This window comes from Anabrus simplex, chromosome 13, assembly GCF_040414725.1.
Source record: "Anabrus simplex isolate iqAnaSimp1 chromosome 13, ASM4041472v1, whole genome shotgun sequence".
NCBI lineage: Eukaryota > Metazoa > Arthropoda > Insecta > Orthoptera > Tettigoniidae > Anabrus > Anabrus simplex.
Window position 1 is genome coordinate 91,310,258 of NC_090277.1, and position 13,838 is coordinate 91,324,095.

Here is a 13,838-nt window from a genome sequence, read left to right on the forward strand (position 1 = left end):
TGTGCAGTGTATTCTGAGCATCCTCATATGTAACCATATTTCAAAGGCCTCTTATCTCTACATGGAAGAAGCTTTGACATAACTCAACGGCTTTTGCCTGAGTTTGAGGTTTATATTATGATCACAAAAGAAAGACCTCATCTTTTGAAAAGTGTGAGTATAAGTAAGTCTTTTATTAAAATGTGTAACTCAATGTTACGTAGCAACCGTGCAGATGGTGATGTGAGGTATTGATGGACGGCCATGCTATACAGATCCATGACCTGTGCAGCTATCAAGGTACTGTTGCTAGGTTACATTGCAGCCCACATTTTGTTGTACGACACACTTTCATTACACAAATTTTCGGGTAAGCCCCAGCTCTAAGACATATTTAACTCTAAATTCAGAAAAATTATAGTTCAAAGTAATTTGATTTCTTTTATTTCCCGAATCTGTATATAAGGCTAGCATAAAGCCATTTATGATAATTATGAAACTTCCTTTGCAACATCCGACAGCGATAAAGTTACAACTCTTACTCACCTGCTTCTGCAGGACGGACTCAATTGAACGAGGTATATGACTCAGTCCGATGGCACCTTCTTGCACTGCCGTCATGTTGGCAACTCTCACAGTGCCTTCGTACCGAACTCTATCTGAAACAATAAAACATACATCTGCGTAAGTACTTGTATGTCTGAGTTACACATTTCTTTAAAAATTTACATGCTTTCTACTCTGTTAGGCTACAACGAAGAGGATTGTTCGGAGGAAGACAGTCCTGGGCGGTGTGACGTTGCGGAACGAGAAGCAAACCGGTCAGTTCGTGTGACGTCAGACGAGGGCTGAGTAATGGAATGTTGCCTATAAAAGCGGCGCTTTAGGTATGGAACTGGAGGAGTCAATCAACTGAAGCGTTCTCGATGAAAATAACATGCGTGCTCCTGATATCTCTCTGAAGAGTATGTGCAAATTGTACAAAACCTTCGTGATAGTTTGCGCCTAGGTTTCAAGATGCAGAAACATTTTCTAATATTTTTCAAATCTTAGAAACTTCGTATTCACTGCGTCTCAACAATGCTCCTAGCAGGTAATAAATGGAACTGTTAAATTTACAACGTGCTGAAGGATACATAAAACACAAAGAGGACTTGGCTAATTTTTACGAGTGTGTCCTCAAAACCAGATTTGCGAGGTTGTGTCCAGTTGCTGCACTGATATGCATGTTCGGTTCGACATATGTGTACGAAAAATTATTTTCTTTAGGAAATTGTCTAATTCCAAATCCAGAAGTATCTTGTCAGATCAGATCTTCGGTTACAAATTCCAAGACACTACGTCCTAACACTAATAAACTAGTTAAAGAAAAAAATAAAATAGAAATGCCTGAAAATGTTCGCGTACTTTTTTCTATATAGCTCTTATAAATTTTGAAAATTCCATTGTGTTCTCTTCTTTTTTACTCTACGACATGGATGTCCTTCACAAAAACTGTAATCATTATATCAACGATTCGATTCAAAAGGGAGACAGAAATAGTCCTTTTGAGATGAGTTATATGAGACTGAAAATTTACGTGTGTCTATAAAATCAGACATTCTTCGTAGCTTCCTACTCTATCCTTCCAAGTCAATAGAAAAAATGACTCAACATATTGTTCCTCTTGAAGACGTCTATATTCCTAATAAGGCGCAGTTGTGAAAAGTTAAACACGACAATTTTGGACATTTATATAGTATTTTTTCGGTTTACTTACGTTTTGATTAGCGATAGGACTTTTTGCATTACTCAACCAGAGAGAGCTTGAAAAATGGAAGAGGATGATATAAATAAACTCAAAATCGACAATTTTTGAGTCGACGCACCTTTAAACGAGACGAGTTTCTCGTAACATGGAGCCGAAATGTAATTGTTTATAATCTTTGACTAACTGTGCAATTCAAACAGTCAGCATTAACATTACGGTGTCCAAGATGTCAGTTGTTTTATTAACACTAGATCTGTTTCTCCGAAATCGGTGCAGCCCTCACCCCTGAACCCATTTCCTCTTCCCCTATGGCTGAGAGAATGCAGTGGAGATCGCGGTGACGTCACACATCTGAACTCGTTGCTACGCGACAATGTTCGACCCCGCGAAGGCAAGGGAAAGCGAGGAAGCAAGAAGGTGCTTCAAAAAGAATAACTACATTTTTCATCAAAACAATGCAAGGGCCCATTGACGTACTAATATTTTTGGGTTTTAGAATTATTTCGAGTAGCTTTTACGCATTTAAAGAATTGTAATGAGTTTGTTTGTCCTAGCTGTTTGGTTCTTGATAAAAGTGTCTTAAAAATATATTTATTTAAAGTCACTTGCAGAAACATATTGTTATCTGACAGATGAAGGGCAGGGTGTTAGTGATGACGTCATATTTGTATAACAATTTAAAAACATGTCAGTTACAGGAACAGATGCATACTGTATAGTTTTGAAATCAGGAAAACTTTTTCTATTCAAAGGAGTGAACATTTTTGATTGCCTTTCGCGTCCAGATGCTGTGATTTGAAATAAAATGGCGGTGTTAGGCACCCTTCGTAAAACATGAGGAGTATTCTGTTACATTTCGCGTGCTAGTTCCACTTTCTCTCCATCGAGCAGAACCAAGCAATGACTCTGGAATCTCGCTCAGTCTCCGACAAGTTCCTGGATCTCTGCCCAATTAGTAATTAGTCCCGCAGAGAGGCAGCACTTAAATCGCTGTCTGATCACAATTAAAACCACAAGTCCAATGTGGTCAGCGGGGGCAGCAGTAGAACAACAACAACAACAACAACAAATGGCGAAACATTCCTTAATTAAAGTAAATAACGTAAGAGTCGTTTAATTGCTGTTCCACTGTTCCAGTTCGAACTGCGGTCTCCCCCTTTGTTTACCAGAGTAGGCAGCCTCCCTTACTCGTCTGTATCTCCCACTCTGCTGTGGGTTATTAGCAAGCGCCTGGGGTTATACGGTTTTTAAAAAGTGGTGAAATACACCTCCGTGGTGTCGGAATAATAATAATAATAATAATAATAATAATAATAATAATAATAATAATAATAATAATAATAATAATTTGCGGATAAATTTGCCATAGTTTCATAAAACCTGAAAAATGCAGCAATGCAAGTCAATCTCTTGGAAGAAATAGACAAAAAGATAGGATTACGAATTTCTGTAGGAGAAACAAAATTTAAGACAAACTTAAAAATGCTCCAGAATTTCTAATAACAGAAACGTGTCGAATAAGGACGGTAAGGTAAAGAAATAAATTTATTTATAAGAAACAGTTCAAGAAAATGGTTTGGAAATCTGCGCTGTGGAAGAAAGGATACACAAGATGGAAAGAGCGTACGGTATAACTAGCAATATCTACAACAAAATGTGTTTATCTAAAAAACCTCAATATACAACACTACAACACTGAAGTCAAACCGGAATGCCTACAGACGAATGAATGTCTAGTACAAGCTGAATAAATTAGAAGTACTAGAAAGAAAATTTATACGGATAGTAACTCGGTCCGGTAAGACCTGCAGAACTCAGGGAATGAATGAGTAATTAGGGAACACACAGGAATATAAAAAAACATAACAGATACAATGCGGAAGAGGCGATGGATATTTTTAAAAATGGAAGGATTTCCAGGTCGGCAGGGAAATAAAACAGTCTCAAAATAGTTCAAGGGGAGGTAAATGAGATATAGTGAGCAGATGGAGTATTGGAGGAAGAAGAAGGAACGATGGTGATGGTGATGCTTATTGTTTAAAGGAGCCTAATATCTAGGTCATCAGCCCCTAATGATACGAAATGTAATGACTAAAGTCCGAATTTTTATGCAGTAACAGGTTAGATTGCAAACTAATTTTATTAGTAGGAAGTGTCGGCCACCCGCTCTTCCATAATATAGCAAGAGTAACATAAATTATAGGGGTTCTGATGGGCCGTACCCCCAATGTATATGCGAACCTCATAGCATAATCGTTGTGAAGGTAGATTATACTTGCTACTCGCTTCAGTAAGTTGCATTCTAACATATTAATGCATCAAAATCGGGGCTCTAGTAATGGCACTTTAAAAGTCCAAAATCATCCACTGACTGGAATTCATATATCACATTATTCCTTGGAAATAACGCTACACATCTAGAAATCATATACGGTTATGAACAGAGGTGAAAATCCCACCTGGCGCATTCCAAGTAGCGGATAGGGGGTACTAACCGGATTGCCAGCGGACTTGAGCGAAATAAAATAGCTCTCGCGTACCAAACACACAAGCCCCTGTGGGAGGGGGACGCAGGCGAAGAATGCACACACGGTATTCCCTGCCTGTCGTAAGAGGCGACTAAAAGTGGCCACCAAGGGATGATCGAATTAGAGCCATTGGTCTACTTATAATTACTACCATCACGCTCGGAACACCATGGGTCGCCTTTACTTACGAGTAGTACCACTATGTTAGGTACACAGTAGGATTGTGGTTAGTGCCTACATGCGGAATACCAGGGCTGGCGTTGCCTGTAACTAGTACCATTATGTGAGAAACAGCACGGGTCTGGGCGTTGTCTGTGATTAGTTCCACTATATGCGTGACACAGTAGGTGTGCGTTGCCTATGATTAGTACCCACTGTGTAAGGAACATCACGGGATAGTACGAGTCCATGTGATTATTACACCTATATGAAGATCACCATAGGTCTGCGTTACATGTGCATATTACACCACTTGTGAGGGGTACCATAAAGTGAGGAATACCCCACGATTCTACGCTACTTTTGATTAGTACCGCGACATGCCAAATACCGTGGTTCTACTTTACTAGCGATAAGTACCATTATGAGGGGCTGATGACGTGGATTTTGGACCCATTTAGACAACAAGCATCATCGATTCAGGATTGTGCTTTAGAAGCAGTCCCTCAATCAGTAATACTATTATTATACGATCGTTTCTATGAATGTGGGGCATTGTGGGTCGGATCCACTGATTGTTTTAAATTCATGTTCATCCATCCATTCATTCTTCGTCACCACATTCTGAATTCTGGTCGGTGGATGATTTTGCATTTTTAAATTGTCATTACATTCAGTCTCATTTTTTACTATTAGGGGACGTTGCCCTAGATGTTAGACCCTTTAGACAACAAGCATCATCATCATCATCATCATCATCATCATCAGCATGCATCTTTAGAAAAGTATCTTGGACCGATAATAGCTTATTTTAAATGATGATGATGATTATGATTAAAGGCCGGATATTCATGCGGTATTAGGTTAGATTGTAAACTAATGTCGTTAGTAGGAAATGTCGGCCACCCGCTCTTCCGTAATGTAGAAAGAGTAACATAATTTCTAGGGGTTCTGATGGGCCGTACCCCTAATGTTTATGCAAACCCCATAGCATAGTCGTTGTGAAGGTAGACTATACTTGCTTCTCGCTTCAGTATGCTTGCATTCTAACCTATTTATGCATAAAATTCCGGGCTCTAATGATGAATATTATTATTGTTACTTAAAGGGATTTAAAATCTAGGTCATCGGTCCCTAGGCTAATTTTAAGGATTGGTTTCCCATTTTCACACTACGCAGATGGAGTTGTACCTTCAATTAAGGCTACGGCCGTTTCCTACCTAGTCTTATCCCTTTCCTATCCTTGCGTCACCTGAAACCCTCAATGTGTTAGTGTGACGATGCGCAGAGGATCGTGAAGGTCATGCTGAGTGACGTAATATGACGTCATTGCGGCGCACCGTGAGATATTAGGAACGTTGTTCGTTTCATTTACCACCTGTCTGTATTTAGGGCTGTCACCCAGGTGGTAAGCTCCCTATAAGTTGTTTTCGTATTCTCTTAAATGATGATGATGATGCTTGTAGTTTAAAGGGGCCTAACATCGAGGTCATCGGCCCCTAATGGTACGAAATGAAATGCCAACAAAAAATCAAAATCATCCATTGACCAAAAGGAAGGAAACGTCATGAAGAATGAATGGATGGACATTAACAAAAAACAACAACAAAAAAACCAGTGGATCCGACGCAAATAAGTTCATAATCAATAGTATTACCGACCAAGGGACCACTCATAAAGCATATTCCTGAATGGAGGATGTTTGATGTCTAAAGGGGTCCAAAATCTGTGTCTAGGGCCCCACAGAATGGCACATGTCGCGAGTAAAGTAGAACCATGGTATTTGTCATGTTGGGGTACTAATCAAATGTAGCGAAGACTCACGGTGTTGTACACAAGATGGTACTGCACACAAGTATTGTACTTCGAACAGGTAACGCAGACCTATGGTGTTCCTCACACAATGACGCCACTCATAGCCAACGCAAACCGATGAGTTTCCTCACCTAGGTGTACTAGTCACGAGTGCTGGACCCACGGGCCCCGTGGTGTTCCTCACATAGTGGGTACTAATCACAGGCAAAGCAGACCCACGGTGTCGCTCATATAGTGGTACAACTCACAGGCAACGCCCAGACCCGCGGTGTTGCTCACATGGGTACGACGCACGGGTACTGTAAAACCCCCAGGCTAGGCTCTATACTGCTACTAATCACAAACCTATTTCGTACCTAATATAGTGGTACTACTCGCAAGTACAGGCAACCCATGGTGTTCCCCGCGTGATTGTACGAATCAAAAGTATTTTCATGCTTCTAATTCAATCATCCCTTGGTCGCTCCTTTTAATCGCTTCTCACGACAGGCAGAGGGTACCGCAGGTGTATTCTACATGTGCGGCCCTCACCCGCAGGGGGTAGTGTGTGTGTGGTCCGCGAGAGGTATTTTATTTCCCTGAAGTCCGCCGGCAAGCCGGTTAGGACTCCCCGATCCGCCACCTGGGACGCGCCACGTGGGAGTATCACCTCTCCCCCTGCTACGCCACCGTAGTAGGTTCGTGGTCTCTTAAATGATTTCAAAAATTTGGATATTCACCGAACATTTTCTTTGGTCAATTAATCCAATCCCCAATTTCTCTTACTATAAACGAATATTTGCCGCATGTTGTTGTTTTGATTCCCAACTTTGTGTTCATATTATTATATTTCCTACCTTTAAAACCTCTACTCAAACGTATCCCTCTACTAATATCTGTGTTTAGAGGAAAATGCGGATTGGAGACAAAGCTGGAAATTGGATCCACATCTCTTTCCATGTTAGGAATACCTACAACCACTTGTCCATTTTCAGTTTTCATATAAAACGCTTTCGGGATGGACAGGAAACTCTTGATGATGTGCCACGTTCCGAACGTCCACCGTACTCACCGGATCTTGTACCTGCAGACTTCTTTTTGTCTCGCTGCTACAAGAGAATCCTGAAAGGTATAAGGTATTCGATACCAGTTTATAGCAGCTGTATATAAGGTGCCAAAAGTGCATTGTGGTCAGCGGAGCGTACCTTCAAGGTGACTGATGTTGTATTGCTTCTAACTCCTGTTTTCTTTGTCCTATAGTATCAGTCACCGAACGTCTTACACTCCGGACGGTGTACTAATAACTTTATATTTTTGAAGGCCGTTCTGTTGGAACAGATTTCCTTAAGGTGGGACCTACACCTTTGAGCATAGAAGAATGGGATATTTTAAACTTTTTTCTGCAGCAATGGAAATGAATACTAGAAGGAAACTTTAAAGACATCATTCCTTGGAAATAACGCTACATATTTATAAATCATATAAACCCATGCCATTGTATATAATTAAATATTCAATATGGCGGTGTGTTTTGCCGTTTTCCTGATCATTTCCAAACACGGTTCTCTTTATAAAAGTTCAACATTCTTGTTAATATCTCCAATACTTTCGGAGTTATGACCAGAAACGTGAAGCCCTGTCACCTAAACTAGCCTTTTGTCAGCAAGTTTGTTTCCCGTAACTTTTGTTTTTCAGAACCCTGAAAAACGGGACAGCAGAAGAGAAACCGACGCGAAATCGGTTGTTTGAGGGTGTTTACTGGTATCCTGTGGGCCATTTTTGTACTGTACTTATCTCTTCAACACGTACTAAATGGACGTAACACGACCTAATAGGTCCGTTATTGGACATTAAAATTTTTCCAGCTAACTCATTCTTGGTTGCCTGCGTTTCGCCCTTGTGTGCTAAGTTAGGCTCGTCAGTTGGGGCTTAGTTGGGTTGAATGTCGATTTCAATTGCTTTTTTAATCTTTACCGTTGAAGATACCTCGAATTCTGGTAAAAGATCTTCTGTATGAAATATACATACATGCAAAATTTCATCTTAACTCTCAAACTGTTTAAGATATTATCAGGGAAACGGTTCTGAAGAACAAAATTTACGGTAAACGAGCAACAAACTTGCTGACAAAAGGCTAGATTGGGTGACAGGGATTCACGTTTCTGGTCATAACTCTGGAGATATTAACAGAAATGTTGCACTGTTATACAGAGAAAAGTAAAAGTTTTAATGAAGAAAAGCAAAGCAAAGTCACCTCCGTACAGGCCATGAAGGCCCTTGGAAGAGTGGAAGGTAAAGGCTTCCACCATTGTTAACCTCGGCACGTGATGGGGTGGAGTGGTTAGCTCTACGCCCGGCCGCCTTTGCCCCCATGAATTAACCTGGTACTCATTTTTGGTGTAAGCTGAGTGAACATCAGGGCCATTTGCACCTCTGGAGGTGGAAATCTCGTTTCTTAAATTTTACGACTTCCTGACGGGGATTCGAACCCTGTCCTTCCGGGCGAACCGAACACGCCTTTACCGCCTCGGCCAGGCAGCCCCTTTTAATGAAGAAAAGTAAATTAAAAATTGAGTTTTTGGTCAGTCAAAGGTGTGTCTCCCCCCTCCCCCTTCCGGGAACGCCGGAGTTTTCAATTTTCGTTTTTTAAATTTTTATTTAATATTCCCAGCATTCACATATCAGAGAACATTTAAAAGTCATTTTTCTAAAAATTGAATCGTTGGTTTTTAAATGAGGGCCTGGTACCGTACGGTACCGCACGGCGCTTGACATAGCTTTTGGTTGGAACATAAAAATTGTTACCTCTTTAGAATACCATGAAACTGAATGCTTAATATTGTTACAGAATATCACTTACAAATTACTGAGCAATAAACAAAAGAAAAAACGGTGTTTATAGGTTTATTTGTGATATCCCTTTGGGAATTCCGAAATATAACATTAGCTCAGACGTGACATATCTTTAGGAAATACGAGTAATATTACTTCAGCTTTTCTTATTTAGTCACCTATTTCCACTCTTCACTAGTTTAGAATGGCAAAATGCTGTTTACACAAACGCCCACACTACACGTGACGCATTCTGTGCGGCCGCGGAATTCGCATTCGTTCGCCGCACAGCTCCGGCTTTGGTTTGTCGGAGCGATATATTGATGTACGCCATTGAATCTCAAGGTGTCAGATACACTAAGAAGTGTAAACAACTGCATTTATTTACCTTAAAATACCACCCAAATATATATGTCGTAATAAATATTTTGCACCTACCCTTTTCTGATCGTGGTACTTTCACATAGCCACTTAGAAAGAAAATGCCGATGAATATTTTCATTTCTTCGGGGTTATTTTTCGTTTGTAAAAAGCATATACCGGTAGTTGTTGACTTCTGAGCAGAAGAAATTCATAATTTCATCGTAATGAAAACCCTCAAATATTTCGGTCGGCATCATATATCGAAAAGTGGAAAATTTCGCACTATGGAATTGGAGTGAAAGTGGGCCATACGCCATCCAGGTACCTGGTGGATGGGGTGATGATTTCGCTCTCTTTCCGGGCCATGAATCATTATCGGACATGGATTATCTACTCCTGTGCGGAATTTGTTGCTTTAGCACTATTTCTGCTGGTGCCCGTGATTGACCTCCCGTAAGGTTATCTGCGAGACCCCCTTCATCTTCCTCAGATAATACCTTAGATTCCAGTGGTTCAGTATGTCATGCCGTTTAATTTTTAAAAGTAAAATCTACAATTATAGAGTTTTATGACACACATAAATCATTATTTGCAACTAGAGTATGAATTGTTACCCTTAGAAGTAAGGAGGAGAAAGTAAACAGAGAGGCATGGTAAGCGCCGTGCGGTACCATACGGTACCAACGGAATAATTTATGTCATAACAGCTAACACAGGAATGCTGACCAATTGCTTGTTATTTCAATTCATGGACTTATATTTCAAGACAATAAACCACATGATACAAAATCGCATTATCAATATTTATAAACAAAGTAAAGCAACTTACTTTAGACGGGCAGTCATTTTTATTCCTCTCGACACGATCTCAAATTACAAGCAGTTGTTGCAGCAAACAAATACTCAAATAAAACCTTTTGTTGATTTTAGGCATTGTAGAGAGTATCTCCTTGACAATGTACAGCGAAGTTGCCAGATTTATGGCGCGAGTAAGGATCAGTATGAGAAAATCAGAAGTAAGGCGCACCGGTACTATACGGTACCGCACGGCGTTGCCGGGTTTTAAGAGACTCACAAGTACATCGAGGCCACTTCTGATGGCAGGTTGTCAGGTATCATGGATGAGTTATTTGTGCTCCAAGAGCATGGAATATATCTCCATTATTAATAGTATTGGACAGACGAATCCTCACATTAAAACTGTGTTATAAAAACATTTATTGCCTTTGGAGTAGAGAAAAGTATCTACCTTTGCCGTTAATAAAAGATAATGGTCTAGTTTAAGACATATTAATATCTGCCACCAACAGTAAACACACACATTGTATTTCCTCGTAACTTATCTTGAGTTATTAAAAGTTGGTATAAAAGACCATCACATTACTGCAAGGGAAGCTAGAATTTGGAGAAATCCTGTGTAATGAAAACCCCTCTCTCACACAGCTGGTCTCTTCCCTCATGTGTTAACGATTGCAATTGCAGTTTCGTGGGCTTTATTTCAACATTCTTTGTGTGAGTCTTTATGGATTTTTGTCGTTGGCTGTTGCAGCCTCAGGAACTCCAACGGCTATGAACGGAATAATCCTGTCATAAAGTCCTCTGAGATGTTATTGCCCTTCTTTTCACTAGCACACGTAAACAGCCGCGTGGGAAGTAAAATAGACGTCGAAATCACTTTGTGATATTTATTTCCATGTTTGGAGTTGTAACGAAACAGTAGAATCACCATATAAATATTGTTTACGCATTTTAAGGAGACTGCGACACAAGTTTCTAAAACACAACGCCTTTCAGAACAAATATACGCATGGAGATTGCATTGCCACTGTTGTGGGTGTTGCATATTATTATTATTATTATTATTATTATTATTATTATTATTATTATTATTATTATTATTGTTATTATAGTCGGTAAGTTAGGGAATTAATATATTAGATTGCAAACTTAATAAAGCTAGTGACACGTTCATTCTATACTGCCTAACAGTTCTGCTATAAGATTTGCATACACTCCAGGGGTACTTTCTAATAGCGCCCCTTTAAATTATGTCACACTCACTATATTACTGAAGAGTGGCTTGGCCTATTAACCAAATTAGTTTGCGTTCTAACCTATTACTGTCTAAACATCCGGCTCTGATTATTACAGAAGTTTCAGGAATACGTTTTCCTAAGTGTTTTATTCACCGTGCTTTAGCATTATCTAAATTCCGCCTCACTCGTTCGCGACGTTGTTGCTTCTTTTCATAAGTCCACATCTTGCTTGATTTATGTTAAAGCCTTCTTGTTTTTGAGTTTCATTCGTCCCCAATATAGTCATGTGTACGCCCCACGTCTTCTAAGCCTTCTTCCACCTCAGTGAACCCGCCCCTGTTGGTTTCCTTTTCTAGAAGGTAGGTAGGTAGGTACGTAGGTAGAGGTCTTGTTTGACCGAGCGAATAGCTGCGTGGTTTGGGTCACGAAGCTGTCAGCATGTATTCAGGAGATAGTGAGTTCGAACCACATTTTCGGCAGCCCTGAAAAGGGTTTTCCCGTGATATCTCATTACCACACCAGGCAAATGCCTGTACTCTTGCCCACTCCTAGCCCTTTCGTATCTCATTGTTGCCATAAGACCTGTCTGAGTCGGTGCGACGTAAACCCAGTTGTAACAAAAAATCTTATTTTTCAATCTCATTCATGCTATGTGACCGTAAATTGCTGTTCTTCTCATTTCAAACATATATCTCCATTATCATTTACTAGGGCCATGATTACAAGGAATTTCTGGAAGGTATAGGGCCTCCAGGTGGATGACTGCTTGGTTGTATCCAAGGTTCCAATTGAGGGATATTGATCCCTTCCTGTAAATGTCCTTGATAGGCTGATATGCTGTCTGTATTTAACTTCTTTTTATTATGATTATGGCGACTTCTACCGTACTTACCACACCCTTCTGGGGTAGCAGGTGTGTGAATTGTGTCGTCTAGTACACTCTTCCGTAATATATAGCAAGAGTAATATCAATTCTAGGGGTTCTGATAGGCCGTACACCTGATGATTATGCAAATTTCATATCATGACCGTTGTAAGTGCTAGAGCATACTTGTTACTGGCTTCCATAATTCTGCATTCTAATCAGTCATTGCCTAAAATTTCTGGCTGTAATAATTACCCATGCGTATTGCTAGATGACCATTCAGGTAGGTTAGTTCGTATAATAACATAACAGCCATAACGTTTATATCGGTTAATTGGTTTTAAATATTTATGCATTTATTTATTTACTTTCTGATTACACACTACCATAAAATTAGTATCTTACGGTGGTTATCAGCAGCTGCTTGTGAATGAAGTTATAATGAGGTGACCTTGCGTTTCTTTCATTTAGGCTAAAGTCAGAATTGCGCCGGCCGAAGTTACGAAACCCCAACAGGGCTGTCCCTCACATCTCCAACTCGTAATTTTCGCTAATATTTCTTTAATCTTTCTTAACCATAAGATTAACTGGGAGTTATTTTGTTGATACAAGTCTTGTTTCATAAGCCATGTTTCCTTTCAAATACGTAAATTGTGTTTGCACGCAGCGATTCGTGTTATGGCTTTATAAAGAACATTGCGTACAAAATTGAATGTTGTAGAAGTAACACAATGAAATGAACAGATTAAAAGAAACAGCTGTAAGAAGCAGATGAATTAGAAGTCAAAATTAAATGCCAAACGCAGAGCTTTCTTTCGATTTTTTCATTAAGATCGTATTGTGTTCAAAAGGAGAGAGAAGGTTGTTCTCCACGAAGAAAACCGAGATCAGCGATTGATGAGAGATGTTTATAGAGAAAGATGTTATACAACTATTTAAATGAAGTTCACTCTTTATGAAGTTATTATCTACGAAACTTCCAATACAGTATACAGGGTGAACAAAAACTCAGCGGCAAAACTTCAGGATTAGATTCCTCATTATAAAGAGAAGGAAGGACGAAGTAAGTAAGTAGGTCCAGTTTTCTTTCATCCAGACCTCTCAGGAAGCAACAAAATTTGAAACCCTGTCTTTAACAACACGTCAAATCCGGCGCTAAATATATTGTGTTAGTAAGTACACGAGATTTTTGTTCGGTGACGAACCGCATGGTTGTCAGCGGTTTACCAGCTATCAAAACAGAATGGTGACGTGTGGCCCATCACTAAAACCACAGCACATCAATAACTGGCCAGCTAGTCATCGCTCCCACCCCTCACTTCCACCAATTTGATAACTGACCTAATTTACTTGCGATACGTGTCGCGAATAGTGATCATGCCCAGCCAGTACACTCAGTTAATTTAAAATTATTCACACATGCATATTTTCTTCAGTAACAAAAGGACAGGTTATGGAATAAGGTAGGATTTATCAGACATTTTGAGATTAAAGACTATAGCCTGACTTTTTATACCGTAATAGTTTAGAAT

At 39.7% G+C, this 13,838-nt stretch overlaps 1 protein-coding gene across 1 annotated transcript in view; it reads right to left on the reverse strand.

Annotated features, from left to right (window-relative positions):
- Positions 1-13,838, reverse strand: part of LOC136884725 (uncharacterized) — a 350,171-nt gene that overhangs the window by 81,603 nt on the left and 254,730 nt on the right. The window contains exon 6 of the mRNA XM_068230067.1: positions 526-638. Coding sequence (XP_068086168.1) covers positions 526-638 — 113 coding nt within the window. The remainder of the gene's footprint in view (positions 1-525; positions 639-13,838) is intronic.